This window comes from Physcomitrium patens, chromosome 9 (genome assembly GCF_059467195.1).
Source record: "Physcomitrium patens ecotype Gransden chromosome 9, ASM5946719v1, whole genome shotgun sequence".
NCBI lineage: Eukaryota > Viridiplantae > Streptophyta > Bryopsida > Funariales > Funariaceae > Physcomitrium > Physcomitrium patens.
In genome coordinates this window covers 16557678-16575746 of record NC_143418.1, presented here as the reverse complement: position 1 = coordinate 16575746, position 18069 = coordinate 16557678, and the positions used below count along the sequence as shown (strand labels likewise).

The following is an 18069-nucleotide window of genomic DNA, read 5'->3' as shown; positions in this document are numbered from 1 at the left end:
TGGAGGTATATGTCAACTACTTGAGCCTACACTGAGATGTATTCTTCTTCTTGGTTTGTTTTTTACTCGTGTTTTTGTAGATTTTTGAGGGGATCTAAAGCTGTAGTTGAGCGGTTGTGAAGGTAAAGGATTTTGTTTTTGCAGTCATCAGTAGTCTTAGAGGATCGCTTTGGTGAGAGAGGACTTTGAAACTGCGAACGGTGAGATCCTTGGTTGTTGATTGCTTCGACGGGGTGTTTTGAGCTCTTCTAAGACACCATTCCTTGGAAATGCTGTTCGCAAGCGTAGAGAGAGTGTTATTGCTTGCTGATGTTTTTCTTCACAAGTTCGTGCCTTCGGAACATTCGAATGCGAGTGTGATCAAGCCGACTATTTGTAATCATCGTTGTTTAGCTTGTAGAGAGAAGCTGAAGATTTCGGGACATTGACGACACATCCATCTATTGTAGTCCAGATTAAGCGGCGACGTACCGCATCCTTGTGTAATAGGGGTGTCGCTGAGAAATTCAGTCAAGTTTATTCATAATGAACTTGCCATGAGATTAAGCTTTGAGTCTTACCTATTCAGCATTTAAAGAAAGCCATATTCAAGCAGACCATCCACTGGCTCTCTGAACGCCCTCAGGATACCTGAGAAGACCTCGGTACTCGCGTTTTGAATAATATGCTCACATGGATACCAACCGAATGGTCCGGAGCAGATCATTTCATTTCGCAATTGACTGCATGCTTTGGGTTGGTGCCCCATGTGAACTGGCTGTGAATTTCCCAACTCTATGCCTTGCTAATGAAGGAGTTGGTGTTTTGTTAAAATGTTGCACTATTCATAATGGTTATCATTAAACCAGTGTGATGTGTCTGTCCTTCCACAGCTGCTGTAGTGAGGTAACCCTACATCACCATGGAACGCAGTCCTCTGTTAGGTGCGCTCATCTCAGAGAGCAACACTGATCTTGAGAGCAGTGAACACGCTCTCAAGATTAGTGATGTGGTTCCGGCATCTTCGCCCACACCTGGCCTGAGCAAGTCGAGGAAATATGCTTTACTCTTCGCTGCAGTGTGCATCATCGCAGTGCTAGCTTATCCCACAGCGACAACCAAATTTCTATCTGAGGTGAAAACAGGAGCCACCTTGCATCAAGGTGAACTACGGTGTGTAACTCATGCCCCAAGCTCAACCGGATTCGCAAATGGCACAATCCTACCCCAAGATGTGGCTGGCAACCTTCGACGCACATCCTTCCACTTCCAACCAGAGAAGAACTGGATGAACGATCCCAATGGTACGTTCCCAATCGCCTCCTATCCTACATCATTTCTTCTGTTTAGAGTACACGAATGCAGAATCATCCATTTATTCAAAGATGATCCCATTTTGGAATTTGGATTTATTTCTAGCCAAAATGATAAAGTAATCCGAACTCACGTGTTGCGTTTCGTGTCGTGTAGGACCCATGTATTACAGAGGATACTACCATTTTTTCTACCAGTACAACCCCAACGCTGCTGTGTGGGGTGGCATCGTCTGGGGCCACGCCGTCTCCACTGATTTAATCCACTGGCTCTACTTGGACATTGCTCTAGTTCCAGACCAGTGGTATGACATTCAAGGAGTGTGGTCGGGGTCTGTCACGGTGCGTGAAGATGGCGTCCCCATCATCTTATACACAGGTGCTCATCTAATAGAAGCAGTCACCTTATCTGATTCACTTCAAAATACTAGGATCATGAAGAAAGTCTAGAAATCCATATTTTATTGTTTGCTAACCACGGGCATGCGTTTTAAATGTGTTGAATTCCAGGTTCGTCGCTTTCGAACGAGCAGACGCAGAACATCGCTTATCCTCAAGACCCCTCTGACCCGCTTCTCCGCAAATGGGTGAAGGACCCTGAGAATCCCATACTGCGTCACCCTCACGGAATTTGCTCGGTCACTTGGGGATGGATTCTTACAGCGCAGCTCCGTCAGTGAAGTACGTAATGAAAGCCAGCTTGGACGATGACAGACACGATTACTATGCCCTCGGGTCTTACAACGTGAAGAGCAAGACTTTCCATGCTGACGACCCGTCACGCGACACTGGAATCGGTCTGCGTTACGATTACGGGAAGTTCTACGCCTCTAAGTCCTTCTTTGACCCTGCTCATCAAAGGAGGATTCTATGGGGTTGGGCTAATGAGTCGGACAGTGAAGCTGCTGACGTCGCCAAAGGCTGGTCCTCGGTTCAGGTATGTGTGTCTTGATTCATTCCAGTTTTTCTAGTCACATTCTGTGACATTCGTTGTCACCATTAAATTCTTGAATGTCTCTGCTGATTGTGTGGTCATGTGTGCGTGTGTGACAGGCAATTCCAAGGACAGTTCGACACGACACCAAAACGATGAGGAATTTAATTCAAGAGCCCGTAGAGGAAGTGAAGGAGCTACGCGGTGCTAGAGTCAGTCAGAGAGCTGTGAAGCTGGTACCCGGTTCAATTGTTGAAGTCCAAGGTGTCATTGGCGGGCAGTTGGACATTGAGGTGGTGTTTGAATATCCTAACGTCACAAAACTGACCCTGGACGGTGCCCAGATTGACGATGGAGACCACTTTGATTGCAGTCAAGGAGGAACTGCGCATCGTGGCACCTTCGGCCCTTTCGGACTACTCGTTTTGACCGACGAGAACCTCCACGAACGCACTGCAGTCTTCTTCTACATATCATATTCTAAAGAGGGCAAGTGGAGAACCAGATTCTGCAGCGATCAAACCAAGTACTCGCTCCTGATCTTCTAATCTCTGAGCTTTTAATTCTGCCTGGCAATGGTAATATAGTTATATTGTCCGTGTCCTATTAAATAGCAGTAATTGTTTCTTTGCAATCCTTTGCAGGTCATCTTTGATGTCTGATGTCGATACCACCGTCTACGGAAGCTTTGTGGAGGTTCTCCCCTCGGAAGACTCCCTCTCCCTGCGCGTCCTGGTCGACCGCTCCATTGTGGAGAGCTTCGTGCAAGGTGGCCGCATGGCAATCACCTCACGAGTATATCCCACCATGGCCACCGACATGAGTTCCCATCTTTACATGTTCAACAACGCCACCACTGCCATCAACGTCAGAAACCTCGATGCCTGGCAGATGCGGTCAGTGCGAATGAACGCCATCTGATTTATTTCTCAAGTATTTGTATATTAGAATCGACGACTGTATTTCTATGCTCTCGGTTATCACACAACCTTGTGTGCGCCAGCACCGAGGGAGGGGCTGGATTGCACCACGGGTGTTGCAGCAGGAAAACAAACCTCCTCGTGACAGGGTGATGCAGGAGGGAGGGGTAGTGAGGGTACGGCTGAGTGTCAGAAATCGAAAGAGGGCGTAGCTGGGTCGTAAGTTATTCATGGAAAACGCCTAGTAACATGTACACTATGATTTTTAAAGGTAATAAATCAAGTGGAGGTCTGAGAGTTGTGGTATTTCTCGTGTTTCCTTTTTGTGAATATTTATTTGTTTATTACAAACTTCCTGTACGATCCTCGTAAACCTCCTAAAATCCTGCAACTACTTTCGGTTCAGGCATGTTCATTACTCCAATCTTTCTACTATTCAATCAGACGATGTGCTCCAATATCAGGTCTCTTTCCACATACCAGCAGAATATTAAATCTATTACCGCAATACAAGTCTCAATGCTGGCGAACGTCAGTTAACTATAACCAATCCTTACGAAAGTCATCATTCATAGCACCACTGCGTATGGGTGAAAAGCTTCAAAAATTTCTGTAACTTTCCTAGGTCAATATCAAATTCACCTGAGATTATCCGGTGGCCGTATCGAGCAAGGTACCTGGTACTGGATGAACAGAGAATCCAAAAGGTTCCTCACACTATAACGTTTTAGTAAACCTTAAACCTTTAACCCTGTCTAATTGTTCATAAGTGATTTTGTGTTTTGTTTTTTAAAACCCCAAACCCTTATCCCTGCACTCCTGCAAATATTTTAGAGACTTCGAACAATTGGATAGCCGACACAAAATCTGAGGCAGCTACCCGACATCTATGTGTGTAGACACGCATGGATGACAGACGGATGAGTGCGAGCTGGGTGCCCCTTCAGCGAATTCGTTTTCCAGTGAACACTGTGCCGACCGTTATTAAGACGTGGGGGCGGTCGACTTTGAAGCCAAAGTGGTGCAATAGTCGAGCACATGATCCAATTCTTTCAAAGATGCTGAGACACCTAATGAAGAGTTGATCTTACCAATTGGTGGTCAGCTTTATGAGCAGATTCATACCAATCCTCGGCAGCGGTTTCAGCCATATTTAGGAATTAATGTACACACATTACACTTTGGTTGTCCTTGTGGTGCGGCCCTTGCACTACCTCCAAAATTAGCAGAGGCCGCTTTCTGATTCTTGGCTCGAAACATGCAAAGAGGTGGTCGTAGCACTCAGTTTTTTAATGTTATATAGTCCTCGATGAATTGGATGCAACATGAGCGGATGGGTTCTTGGTGTACGAGGTCGTTTGCGGTTGCAGGAATCGATGAGTCTGCTTTGCTGCATGTGGCGGCCGGTGTGCTACTAGATTCCTGAGCACTCTTTAGTAAGGAGTGTTGTGTTGCCTTGAGCAAAACTTTGTGTCGCTTCGCTCTTGTTTTGGAGGGCAATGACGATGAGCACGAATGTTCTATGTGTGGACATTCCAGGTATGTCTTGCGACACTGAGTATTCAATGAGGTGTAAAGTCTGAGCTCCGACACCATGCCCGCCGAACCCTCTGTTGGAGAAATGGCTCTTTAGCGGCTACGGGGCTAATCTCCATGGCAATGCGGAAGTGCCAGGCTCCCCATCGGTACCATCTGGAACGCCTAACAAGAGAACATATGTATATATACACTCAAGAGTTTGCTAGCGACTCTGTTGTGTTGAGGTGCTGTTTTATCCCGCGCTTATGTTTTCACGTGAGGTTAACTACTACACTGATGTTGAGTTACGAGATGACTACGAAAACAACACTCTGCGTATCGACGCCGAAAGATACTTACAGCGCCCATCATACCATTTCCGGCCCGAGAAGGATTGGATGAATGGTGTGTCCTCAACTACTTGCTTGCTGTCGAAGGTGATTAGTGCACCGATCACTAGTTCTTATGGTCTTCTGGTTTGTGTAAGACTTCCTAACAAATGTACTTATTATGCTTGTGCATTTATTCCAATCGACTGGAATTGATTTTCTTTGCTGGTAGCAGATCCTAATGGTATGTAGCATCTCGCTCAATCTAGCCATTCACAACATTTTCTCTGACTCCGATTGAAGTTGTGAATTTCTAGAACTATTCGGCTAGATGACTAACTGACAATTGGTGGCGATGCAGGACCCATGCTTCTACAATGGATTTTACCATTTCTTTTACCAGTACAACCCCCACGGTGCCGTATGGGGGAATATTGTTTGGGGCCACGCTGTCTCCAGAGACATGATCCACTGGCAGCACTTGGACATTGCCCTGATCCTAGATAAGTGGTATGACATTCAAGGAGTGTGGTCGGGATCCGTCACCATGCGTGAAGACGGAGTCCCTATCATTTTATACACAGGTCAGCACCTATCATCCAAACCCCAACTCATTCAAATTGTGACCAGTAGTTCGCCCCTCCTCTTCTTTTCCTTTCTCTTCAGTATCAATTTCCTTCAGTAATGTTGTTCATGATAATGCCTCCGATCTTCTGCTTTTAACAAAGCTGTAGCATGTGAATGTGCTGGGATATGCAGGTTCGTCGTATGCTTCCGAGCAGACACAGTGCATTGCCAACCCCGCAGACCCCTCAGACCCGCTTCTCCGCAAGTGGGTGAAGGATCACGAGAATCCCATCCTTAGGTTTTTGATGCATAAAACTTCTTGATTCTGTGATGCAGCGGAGAATTGTGTGGGATTGAGTGAATGAGTCGGATAGCCAAGCTGCGGACGTCAACAAGGGCTGGTCCTCAGTGCAGGCGATCCCTCGAGCAGTCTGGCTTGATAGAAATACTTTGAAAGGTCTAATTCAAGATCCGATTGAAGAGGTGAAGACATTACGTGGTAGTAAAGTGCAGCAGGGAACTGTGAAACTAGCACCTGGGGAGGTTTTAGGAATCCGAGGTGCTACAGGTAGACAGGTAAATGGCAAAGCAATTTTCTATATATTATTTCTTGAGGAATTTCTTGGTTTTCGTAATCTCCTCGTGAGCAGACTCTCGATGGAATCGACGTAGACGAGTGTATTCATGAATGCTGATAACATACTTTGGTGTGTGCCTTAAACAGTTGGATATAGAGGTGGTTTTCGAATATCCCGACGTCACTCACACGATAAATAGCGGTACGTTTAATCTTGACAGAGACCTCGTCAATTGCAATCAAGGAGGTGCTGCACATCGTGGTCTCTTTGGACCATTCGGGTTGCTCGTGTTGGCTGATGAAAACCTTCGAGAACAAACTGCAATTTTCTTTTATATCTCTTATTCGAGGGACCAAGGAAAAAGGGCAACCTCATTTTGCAGTGATCAATCAAGGTACAACCTTTCCCAATTCCTGCACCGTTTTCATTTTTGCCCAGTTACAGACTAGCAGAATTCTGGGCAATGCCTCAATACATCTCTCTGGTTATTTGCAGGTCATCCTTGTTGAGTGATGTCGCCACTACTGTTTACGGGAGTTTTGTGGAGATACTCCCTTCCGAGGACTCCCTCTCCCTCCGAGTACTGGTAAGCTTTTTGATGCCCTAAACTCCTGTTCATCACATCATTCAATGCTCTTTACTATTCACTTGTTACTGCCTTCAACTTGCCGCGTAAGTTTATTTTAAAGATTATTGGAAAGATCAAAAACAATTACATATATATATATATATATATATATATATACATATACATACATATATGCAGGGAATTGTTAAATTGATCCAAATGTTTTCTAAATTTATTCACCTGTCCTAACATCAACAAGAAATTCTCCACTGCCAGATCCGCATTGGTCAAAAACCAATGAAAAAGTGGTTGGATCCTAAATACTTGGGCCACTTTAACAATTCCCTATATTTATATTTATGGGTCTATGATTTTTTGAATAATGTTCAAAACGTTCATAAAATCCAAACATAAGGAAAATTCATTGTGCAGGGGAGGGCCAAAATAGCTCCTCTCCCGCACAATAAGATGGACCCAATTAGAGCTTGCAGTAAAGAATTATCATAAACGCGTTGATGGATTTTTGTCTCTTGCAGGTTGATAAATCCATTGTCGAGAGCTTTGTCCAAGGTGGTCGAATGGTAATTACATCGAGAGTTTATCCTATCATAGCCATGAACAAGACATCACACCTATATTTTTTAAACAATGCCACCACGTCCATCAATGTTAGAAGTATTGATGTATGGCAAATGCATCCGGCCGCCTACGGCACACTCCAGTGCCATAGGTGCAGCGCTGCAATTCGTTAACAACCAGATTCATTAATCTATTCGTCGTTTGTGTTTAAACAGTTTACTTTAGTGCATACACCAACTGATACTGACAGCTATTGGACATTCTTCAATGATGGATAAGGAGACTATTTCCGTTGCTAAGTGCAATAAAACTTCTGTGTTGATTTAAACAAAACACGATAGTCAATTATCAATTTAATTGACTGACTGTTACCCTGTCAACGAAGAGAATTATAACTCAATTCAATAAAAAAAATGTTTTAATTTTCACAACCAACGAAATGTAAAACAATTTATCTCAAAAACATTCACTTTCCAGTGCAAAAGTGATGTAACATCCGCCATTTGAATGTTCTATATTGCAATTCGCTCTAAAACAAGTCAGCTGAAACACCCCTACAATCAATAAAGGCTACTAGTGGAAACCCAGAGTACACGAAACAAAGTGGATGAAAAATGAAAACTAGCGTTGATGTTCAATCAAATCAGCTAATATTAGATGCGCAACAGTCCATTCTACCCTACAAATGTACCCTTCATGCACCATTGCAGTATGAGTCCCTTTTCTTTTCAAAAGTGCCTCTGGTGAGAAAAAAACTACTGTGCACACAAACACTCAAACTAAAGATAAAACATGGAGAAATTTTCATGCGCAGCACCCTAGTATCTTCTCTTCAGTCCTTCATAATTGCCCTGAACGTGTGCGCTACAAAATAAGTAGTGCCTTCGTCGGGGATAGTATAAAGAATGAACACGGTTCCAGAATCTGCTCAACTAGTGAAAAGAAAGTTGAAATCAAGGCTGCCTGATATGGCATAGAACAAAATAGGTCTAAGCCTGGACACTACAACATTCTAAGAGATAAGTGTGCAAAAAGAGGTTAGACAGGTGATCCTATAATGCACTGGAATATCACAAGAACTTGGGTGCACTCTCCCTACTTGAATGAATGAGCAATAACTTTCAGAAGTTAGAAGACTAATCCACAACCTTACTTGCTACAGGTGACCAGGGCACCTATCCCCCCCAAAGTCGCACCAAATTCTTTCCTAAACACGCTCCTATAAAGCATCTCAACTTTTTATTAGTTGGGCCGGAGTACGAAACAATCTTCAGGCGCCGCTTGCATACAAACGAGTCCACTCCCTCGCTGTTCCAATAACATTAGTATGAGCAAGGAAGTGAGCTCAAATCGCAAATATGAAGTAAGATGGAGAAAACATGGAGAAACACAACCTAAACAAAACGCTGCAATGAAAAGAGTACACATGTTGCAGAGACAATATCAACGTCCAAAAAATGATTGGCTACATCCATTCGTTCAATAACCGTGGATATAATATCAATAACAAAAATTTGCGTCATAGTAGATTATCTAGTGTCTGCTTGGCAACTTCCTCTCCACTTATACCAATCCAAGAAACATGCGATAAAATGAATTAAAATAACCAGTTCTGCACACACGACATAATCAATATTAAGACCTATGTAAATGGGCTTGGAAAAAAACTCACCAGTCTCCACAGCCTCCTGTTCGTTTGTCTTCCAGTGTTTAGCGATATTTTCAGCCAGAGGATCATCTGGGTTAGGTGCACTTAGCAAAGCCTGAATGCTGGCAACCCCCACCAGAAGAATACAATGTCATTACAGTGCTGTATACAGGTAAAAAATGAACTCGAACCTATCTACAGTTCTATTAACCCGTGTTCGTCACAATCCTCGAGCACTGTCAACTCTACCAATACAAAAGATCAATCTGTGACAATCACCTTGGTGAATTTGAAAACAAATACATAATATGTGACGTCACTTCACTTGACAGAATTGAAAAGCATAAGTACTTACTAAGAAAGAGAACTCAAAACTATGTAAAGCTGGCATGAACTAAACACTAACCTGAGAAGAACCGTGCGGATCTGAAGAGCTGGACTCCATTTATCTTTGAGGATATCCAAGCAGATCCGTCCCAACTGAAAAATGAAGTGTTAAACAAATTATAAGAAAATCTCAGATTTCCATTCAGATAAATAATGACAATGATTGGTGAACATGTATTTCTAAAATCCAAATGTTAGGCATTGAATGATACTCAGTCCACACAAGAGCCAACAAAACAGTAAAATAAATCGAAAGTCTTACCTTATCAATGTTTGGGTGATATATCTTCGTCAAGAACCGAACCTGACAACATTTCCCACGATAAATGTATGAAATCAGAACAGACAGCATGACATCCAAAGAAGACAAGACCTGATGAAAACGCTTAACCTCGAAGTGAGCACTCAAAATGCAAGCGACTGACAGTATGTCAAACCGCCCTCAACACACATCATGACACATGACCTTCCAGATTCTGAAAAATGATGCAATTCTCGCCATTTTTTGCACACCAAAGCTATAGTGCTACGGAAACGTAATTATGATAAAGTCTCAAAACATAAGAAAATTACTCCGATCCGACATTGAGAACCAATTGTTGTGATGTCTGACCTTGGGTGCAGCCATTGGATACTCCTCTGGCAAAAACAATTCAAGCTTAAACACTCCACCTGAATGTATAAGCCAATTCACAGCATTAACTCACATAACAGAAGACGCTCAATTTATAAACTATCGTAACGACCATAAAGAAGTCAATTGGGTGTGTGAGAGCATCACACCAATATCCTAAAAGAGCTGCAAATCATCATTTCGTGAACCATCATAGCATTCCTCGTTTCTCACCAATTAAAATTAGGTCTCTAAACAACAGATACAAATCACCACTGTAAAGTAGGCAAGCAAGGTAATCCTAATGCACGCTAGTACCTTCATATGGAGATTGTGATGGGCCCAGAATCATCACATTGAAATACCGCAAATTCTCTTCCGACGGTGACGCACTGATTCCCGGAGCTAGTGTGTCATGATGCACCATCATAACGGTTAAAATCCGCCGGAAATACCGACGTAAAATATTGGCCTAATTTTTCAATCCCCACTTCTGAAAAACACATTTCGTGCTCAAAGGTATTTCTGAACAATTAAAAGCATGCAAGCTCCCCGTAAAATCATTAAACTCTGACCACTGAACTTTGCAACTGGGCTTTAAGTGACGGCAACATCGCCACAGAACGTATTATAACATTTTACACCCCACAACCACCACCACCACCTCCACCCAAAGGAAAGTACGTACATACCTGGCTCACTAAGTAATCGTTGGGTTTCCTGCACAAAATCAACCCAACCGCACCTCCCTCACGTCAATCCCGACATCAAGCAAATTTTCCACAAATCTAAATCCTCCGCACCATCACAACTACACGTAACACAATAAAACCCACGATGCCCCGCTTCCACACTGCATTGTAATTCACCCTTAACCTTCCTCGAAAGCACCCAGCTCACAAACTCCCCCAGAAACCAAATATAACCTCCATCCGATTCTACGGGAAGATCAACTTCTCGCTCTTAGCTCCACCACATAAGAGATCGACAGCCACTTCGAATTCTCCCAAAAAAGGAGAACACTCGATATCAACAGTTCTCGCAACTACCACGAGGTTGGTGCACAAAGTACAAGAGAAACCCAGATCCACGATCCAATTCCGAACGCACAAAAATTTCAGGCGCACCCAAAGACGGGCACGACACGACAGGGAAAGCAAAGCAAAAGCGGCAGTCATCTGCACTTACCTTGATGATCCGCCTGGGCAAGTTGGTGTTGGCGGTAGCGGCAGACATGTTGAGTGCGACAAATGGAGTGCCTGGCCCACGCAACCCCCTGTAAATCGGAATGTCCTGCGGGAGGAAGACGAGGGACGGGGTGGAATCGAGGAGGGAGGGGGAGGGGATAGCGAGCGAGGAGGAATTTCAGCAGAAGCAGCAGCAACGTGGAAGGGCGAGGGCGGAATGGAATGGAATTGAGGGAGGGGAGGGGAGGAGGGAGCTTGGGGATGGGGGCGGGATTACAATTAGGGCATGGAGGGGAGGGGCAAGGAGGAGGAAGAAGAGGAAGAAGAAGAAGAAGAAGAAGAAGGGTCCTACTAAACTACGAATTCGAGGAAGAGCAGGAGAGAGAGCGAGAGAGAAAGCAAAGGGAGAGAGCCAGAAGAGAAAGTTCGATACAGACAGACAGACAGAGAAAAAAAGAGAAAGAGAGACAGAGAAAGAGAGAAAGGTGGAGAGAGCGAGGGACACGGGGACAGCGACACCAAGAAGAAGACCAGGGCAGGATGGGACCAGGGCAGGATGCCCAAGGGGTGGGCAGGGAGGGAACCAATCAACCAGCCGTGTGAGAGAGCAGAAGAGCGCTGGAGAAAGAGAGAGAGCAGGAGGAGAGTCAAAGGGAGAGAGCTGGAACTAGAGAGCAAAAGAGAGTAGGAAAGCATTGGAGAAAGGGAGACAAAGAGAGAGACAAGACACAATAATGCATAAGTGAGAAAGAAAGAACAAAAGAATGTAGGAAAGAATAGGAGAAAGCAACACACCGAGAGAGTGAGAGAGAGAGAGAACACAAGAATGCATGAAAGTACAAAAGAATAGGAGAAAGCAAGACAAAGAGAGAAGAAGAGAAACAAAGAAAATAAGAGAGCATAAGAATATATGAGTGAGAGAAAAAAATCAAAATAAGTACAAAAGAATTAAGTAAAGAAGACAAAAAGAGAGAGAGAGAGAGAGGAAGAGAAAGCACAAGAATGTATAAGAGAGAGAAAGAGAACAAAAAGAAGTAGGATAGAATAGGAAAAAGAAATATAGAAAAAGAGAGAAAAAAAGTGCATAAGAATGCATGAAAAAAGAAGAAAGAGCAAAAAATACATAAAAGATAGAGAATAAACAAAAGAAAGTACAATAGAATAAGAAAAAACAAAGAGAAAGAGAGAGAGAGAGAGAGAGAGAGAGAGAGAGAATACAAGCATGCATGAGAGAGAGAAAAAACAAAAAAAAGTAGAAAAGAATAGAAGAAAGCAATAAAAAGATAGAAAAAATGAAAGAATACAAGAATGTAGGAAAAAATAGGAGTGATGTCAAAAAGATAGTAAAACTAAAAATTACTAATATTTTATTTTACAAAATAGACTTCTATTTACTTAGTAGGACCATAAATAAGGCAAAACAAAGTAAATTAGAAAATTAAATGATATAAACATGTATAGGAGGGAATTAAGAGTAGATTTTAGTAAAATTTACTTCAAGAAGCCAAAAATTGATACCCCCAAGAAGATCAGTTGTCAACCTAGGTCAAAATAAGATTCCAAGGCACAAAATTGCACATCTATGGCAACTCTAGGGTTCTTTTGGACATTGGAGAGTGAAATTTGATAAAAAACTTGATAAAATTTTTATAAGCATTGATTTTGTATGATTTGGATTTTTAATGACTTAATAAGAACATTATAAAATTAAGATTGTTTTGGATGACTCATGTTTTTGTGAAATAAAAGAGAATTGATATTTTGGATAATTTCAAGAGTTTTGTAGTAGATCTATAAGTAAAATTTTGCAAATCAATGGTTATAATTGTGTTTAATACGTAATGAAATTTTTTACTTGATCTAATGATTGAATTAAAGATTATTGAGATTTAAATGGATCAGGGTCTTGAAAAGTAGAATTTTAGGTCTAATGAGGGTTTCTAAAATTTCTTACAATCTACTAGTTGGATTGAAGTAAAAATTATGTATGTAGTTAATAGACTTCTTTTTCTATATATAAGAGAAATTAGAAATCAACTTAATGGTGCAAACAAGAGATATTAGTATTAGAAGATCAGCATCAAGGTTGGAAAAGGAGGCCAGCTAACATCTAAGTAGTTTTAGGATTTTTCTTCTATTTGGTAAGTGTAATTGTCCTTAAATTTGTTATACTTGTTTGTAACTAAGAGATTGAGAGGTGTGTAAAATTTTAAATAAGATCAATGGTTTAATCAAAAGATATTGAGGTTCTAAACTACTTTAGAATTTAGGATTTAGTTAAGGTTTGGTTTAGGATTTAGAGTTTAGTTAGGATTTGGTTTATGATTTAGGATTTGGTTAAGATTTGGTTTAGGATTTTTTTAGGATTCAATTTAGGATTTGATTAGGATTTGGTTTAGGATTTAGGATTTGGTTAGGATTTGGTTCGAAATTCAAGGTTTGTTTAGGGTTTGATTAAGATCTATTAGGATTTCAACTAGGAATAAATTAAAACTTAGTTGAGATTTATTTAAGATATATTGTGATTATTTCAATATTTTTTTGGAGCCTCTTAAGGAGTGTTTTAAGGTTTATTGTAGATTATCTTTCAACTTCTTTATGATTTTTTATTGTTTCTTTTGTAATTTCTTTAAGGTTTCTTTTTGAATTTGATTAAATCTTGTTTAACATTGTTAAGATTTAATTAGATTTTATTTAGTATTTGTAGAATAGATAAATAAACTTTATAATAAGTTACTAGTTGGTTATTGACAAGCTTGAGAATTAGACTGATGGTAAGGCATTTTAGTTAATAACAATAGGTTGTTAGTGGAACAAATGATTAAGAATTCAATGGATCATAACTTTTGGAATCCGCTGGCCGACGGACCACCTTTTTGGTAGGATATATAGGTTGAGGAAAGAGAGATCGAAGCCAGACTGTGAGAGTCGTAAGCCGAGGTAAGCTTAGTGCTACCTCTTTGTTTTCTTTGCTTTTACTATTTACTTATGAAGAATTATGATTGAGAGAAATATTGTTGAATTGATAGTCGTAGAATGGATTATGTGTTGAATCAAGACGGAAGTAGTAAGCCTTGGTATTTTGTAGTTTGATAATTGATTTCAGATAGCTAGAGTATAGTCAATTGTGACACTAACAGACCCAATTCATATAAATAGTCTTTCTCCGTGTTCGAACCCACCTCTATTAGTTCAATTGCTTTGATATATCGAAGCTTGAACGCAATAAGAACAATATTTTGGCATCGCTGCCGGGGAAATCATAACAATATGAAATATTAGAAATTGATTGAATGAGAACAATGAAAGATCATAAGTGATAATCATGAAGGAGAGGATTATCAAAGAATTAATTGATAAGCAAAAAAAAGACAAGAGTAATTATTCATAAGAAATATCCTACTGGAACAACAAAAAAGAATTGTAGATCCAAGTAAAACCAAAGGAAGAAAAATTCAAATTCAAATAGCAAGGAGACCAATGATAATACCAATGGCTGTGGGAGTGCCAAAAGTACCAATTGCAGTACAAATGGGAGCAGTATGAGACCGAACTACAAGTGTGGCACCATTACTTACTTTTAGTGGTTGGTCGGGCTCTAATCTCGATCACCATATATCTCAATTCTTGACAGCCTGTGTGGCTAATAATGATAGAATTGAAGACATTTGATTGAGATGGTTGCCAACAACTTTAAAAGATACAACTTTTGAATTGTATATTCGACAACCAGTGGATAGATTTTCCAATTAAGAGGCCTTGAGGAATGCCTTCGTAATCCATTTTAGACCAATTGGATTTGAAGATTGACTTCAAGAAAGTTTTATGAATAGCAAGATATTTGCGAAAGAATCCATAGAGTCCTATTATGGTCGGATTGTGGATATACTTTGTAAATGGTCAAATAATCAAATGCCAAATGCATTTATATTGTCGATATTAATCAATGGTTTGCATCCACCAGAATTAAAAATATTTGTAAAAGAGGCTCAACTAGTTATGGTAGAGGCATCATTGGCACGAGCAAAGGTGTAGGAAGAATGTCATTATGACCAATTATTAATAGTAGGGGCCATGATGATTCCAAGTTCAGGAAGCCAACAAATACAACCAGGAAATATGTGGATGGGTAATTATCCGCAAATGGTTGCCTCCAATGTAAAGTATGTTATGTTGCAAAAATCAATTAATGCTACACTACTCCAAGCAATAGCGCCAATAACAATGACACCTTATATTACACCGCCAACCTTTCAACAACCAAAGTTGTTCACAAATGCAATTATTAAAGATCCAAATGAAGCCTTGTTATTAAATCTAACAAAGAAGATGGAAGAATTGGCCGTGAATTTAGTTAAAGATAAAGAAAAATGACATAAGACTTCTAATACGAGACCTAATCTATAGTGTAATAATTGTAAGGGACAAGGTCATTTTGATACGGAATGTCCATTACCCAAAAAAATAGGTGTTCAATGTACATTTTATGGAGGAAAGTATCCTATCCCAAATTGTTGGCATTTACAAAGGCAACAATTCAGTAATCAGACCATGATCCCATCGACTAAGTGGGAAGTCAATCAAGTTCAAACGAGAAATATGTATGGATGGAATGGAAATCGATCTAATCAACAAAATCGAACATTCAATAATTTTCCAAATTCCAATTTTAATCTAAGATCTACATCAAACCCCTAGAACTACTGGAAGGAGCAGCAGAGGTATCAAGAATATAGCCCATCGATGTCATCGAACCAAGTACCCTCCGTACAAATGAGACAATTAGGATTATTTTCTAATCCTATATGGAACAAGCATAGTAGGTATATATCGGTGGAGACACCCAATATGCCAAATAGGGGTGCAAGAAGACCACTTTGTTGTTTTCGTTGCACACAAATTGGTCATTATGTCAGTGAATGTCCCAATCCCACAACTAGTGACGATTATGCACCAATGTATGTAAATTGCAAGCAGTCGAGACATACTTATCAGTAATGTAATGCTCCGTTCAATTTCAATAATCGAGATCAGCAGATCCAAAGCCAAGAAAAAATAGAGGAGATAAATCAAGGTCCTCAAGATTCACTAGTTCATCGGGTAGAAGTAGTCCAAGCTGTCCTTACAAGAAGTCAACAAAAGGAGAAAGGACCAATTCAACATTTGGTTGATCCTGAAGTAAAGGGCCAATTGGACCCAATTACGAGGACATTCAATCTAGGTCCTAATATGGATCTTTTACTCAGTATAAGACCTGAATCAGTTGTGCATCCTAATAAGGTACCGATTATGAAGGCTTCGGTTTTGTCTCGAGCTGTTTTGTTTTCTACACAGTTTCAAAAAATGTCCTTTTCATTGAAAGATCTTCTAAGAGGCATGAATTCCAAAGAACCAATATCAGTCCAATTGGGAGAATAATCTTACTCGTTGAAAGAACCGATTTTACAAACTCAATCAAATTTAGTTCTAGTAGCTTTATTAATTTCTAATATAGAGAAAATCAATTTATTTGCGTCAGTGTCTAGGACTAGGAAGAAGAAACGGACATTGAAAATTACCACTAATACAGAACCATATAATATTTTAAAAAATTTGGGCACCATACAGCCCACAATCTCTATGAAGCAACTATTGGCGGTAGCACCTCAGTGCTGAACTATCTTGAATTTTTCATTAATTCATCACAGATCTCGAAATAAAGAAATCTAAGAAGTAAGTTTGAATCCTGATTCAAGTGGACCTACAATTGATGTCTTAATTGATGGAATGTTATTATTGGGAGTGCAAGTAGACAGAGGATCTAGTGTAAATCTTATGAATGCCGCTACAATAGAGGAGTTGGGTTTGGATCACTTATTGCCTTCTACAATGGTTTTGAGAATGGATGACTCTAGTTGAGTTAAACTTATGGATATTTTATGAAGTATTGATATAGTAATTGCGAGGATTACTTACAAAATTGATTATATTATTTTCCGATTGCAAAGCTCCATATTGTCATACCCAATTTTATTGGAGCGACCATGGTTATATCAAGCTAAAGCTCAAAATGATTAGGGCCATGGTACATTGACAATTGAGAAAGGTAATGATAAAATTATGCTTCTAATCTACCCTATCTAATATCACGGAGAAACTCAAGTTGTCAGTTCAAAATTCAGTTTGGATTGTGAAGATGAGTCTATCGAAGAAGAAATTAGTGCACCCGACCTAATATATGCTGAGACAAGATAAGTTGTCGAGTACACTAGAATGAAATACCTATGTAGGGGACCATGCAAGTACTTCATTCTTCTAGATGTTATTGATGATTCTGATCATATGATTGCATATTAGATGAATAGACATGATGTTAATCATATTAGTACTATTGAATTGGAATTGGAAAGTTCTAATCTGTCAGATTTTATGAAAGATTTTGGAATTGACTAGAACATTATTCCAGTGATTCTTGAAATTCCACGATGTCAATCAATTAATTAAGGTATAGGAGAGGCTCCCCAAATCATTGAGATTTACGACGATATAAAACACAAGAAGAAAGAAATTTAGGTGGATTACTTTTTAACACATAAAATCACTTTTGCATGGTCATATGTAGATTTGAAAGGAATTTTAACTGAAGTTGGGAGCATTGAATTATATTGGAGGAGAATGCTACACCAGTACGCTAAAGATAATATCGACTTCATCCAAAATACTCACTTATGATAAAAGAAGAACTAGATAAACTCTTAGAGGTTGGATTTATCTATCCAATTCCTTTCAGTGAATGGATTTTACCAATTGTTATGGTATTGAAAAAGAATGGAAAAGTTTGCATCTGTGAAGATTTTCAAAAATCAAATGCGGCTACCTAGAAGGATTATTTTTCTTTACCATTCCCCGATAGTATATTAGATGCCATCGCTGGACATGAATGTTATTCATTTCTTGATGGATTCTTTGG

The 18069-nt window shown here is 40.1% G+C and overlaps 1 protein-coding gene and 2 pseudogenes across 4 annotated transcripts; 2 read left to right on the top strand and 1 right to left on the bottom strand.

The window, feature by feature from the left end:
• Positions 1-3452, top strand: LOC112286537 (acid beta-fructofuranosidase-like; annotated as a pseudogene). Its single transcript, XR_016504865.1, has 5 exons — positions 1-1283; positions 1450-1671; positions 1803-2229; positions 2346-2752; positions 2871-3452. The product of XR_016504865.1 is annotated as an acid beta-fructofuranosidase-like (transcript).
• A 1039-nt stretch (positions 3453-4491) lies between these two features.
• LOC112286311 (acid beta-fructofuranosidase-like) lies at positions 4492-8195 on the top strand (annotated as a pseudogene). Its single transcript, XR_016504864.1, has 7 exons — positions 4492-5069; positions 5229-5239; positions 5358-5577; positions 5753-6136; positions 6285-6532; positions 6634-6724; positions 7243-8195. The product of XR_016504864.1 is annotated as an acid beta-fructofuranosidase-like (transcript).
• Positions 8122-11263, bottom strand: LOC112287123 (ubiquitin-conjugating enzyme E2 36). Of its 2 annotated transcripts, none has more exons than XM_024529843.3 (8): positions 11122-11263; positions 10626-10653; positions 10252-10426; positions 9934-9992; positions 9583-9624; positions 9340-9413; positions 8958-9055; positions 8122-8593 (listed from the first exon to the last, which is right to left on the bottom strand). In XM_024529843.3, exons 3-8 carry the CDS (start codon positions 10361-10363, stop codon positions 8556-8558), a joined length of 423 nt encoding a protein of 140 aa, XP_024385611.1. In that variant the 5' UTR covers positions 10364-10426; positions 10626-10653; positions 11122-11263; the 3' UTR covers positions 8122-8555. The 2 variants fall into 2 exon arrangements, with proteins under 2 accessions (XP_024385611.1, XP_024385610.1); XM_024529842.3 differs by having other exon boundaries at positions 10252-10338; positions 11122-11257.
• Positions 11264-18069: the final 6806 nt, after the last annotated feature.

Excerpts from the sequence above, each read along its gene's own strand:
- LOC112287123 (XM_024529842.3), bottom strand. The coding sequence starts at position 11,169 with ATGTCTGCCGCTACCGCCAACACCAACTTGCCCAGGCGGATCATCAAG. Across the intron at positions 10,654-11,121 it reads TGCCCAGGCGGATCATCAAG|GAAACCCAACGATTACTTAG; the intron begins GTAAGTGCAGAT and ends GATTTTGTGCAG. Across the intron at positions 10,339-10,625 it reads ACGATTACTTAGTGAGCCAG|CTCCGGGAATCAGTGCGTCA; the intron begins GTATGTACGTAC and ends ATGACACACTAG.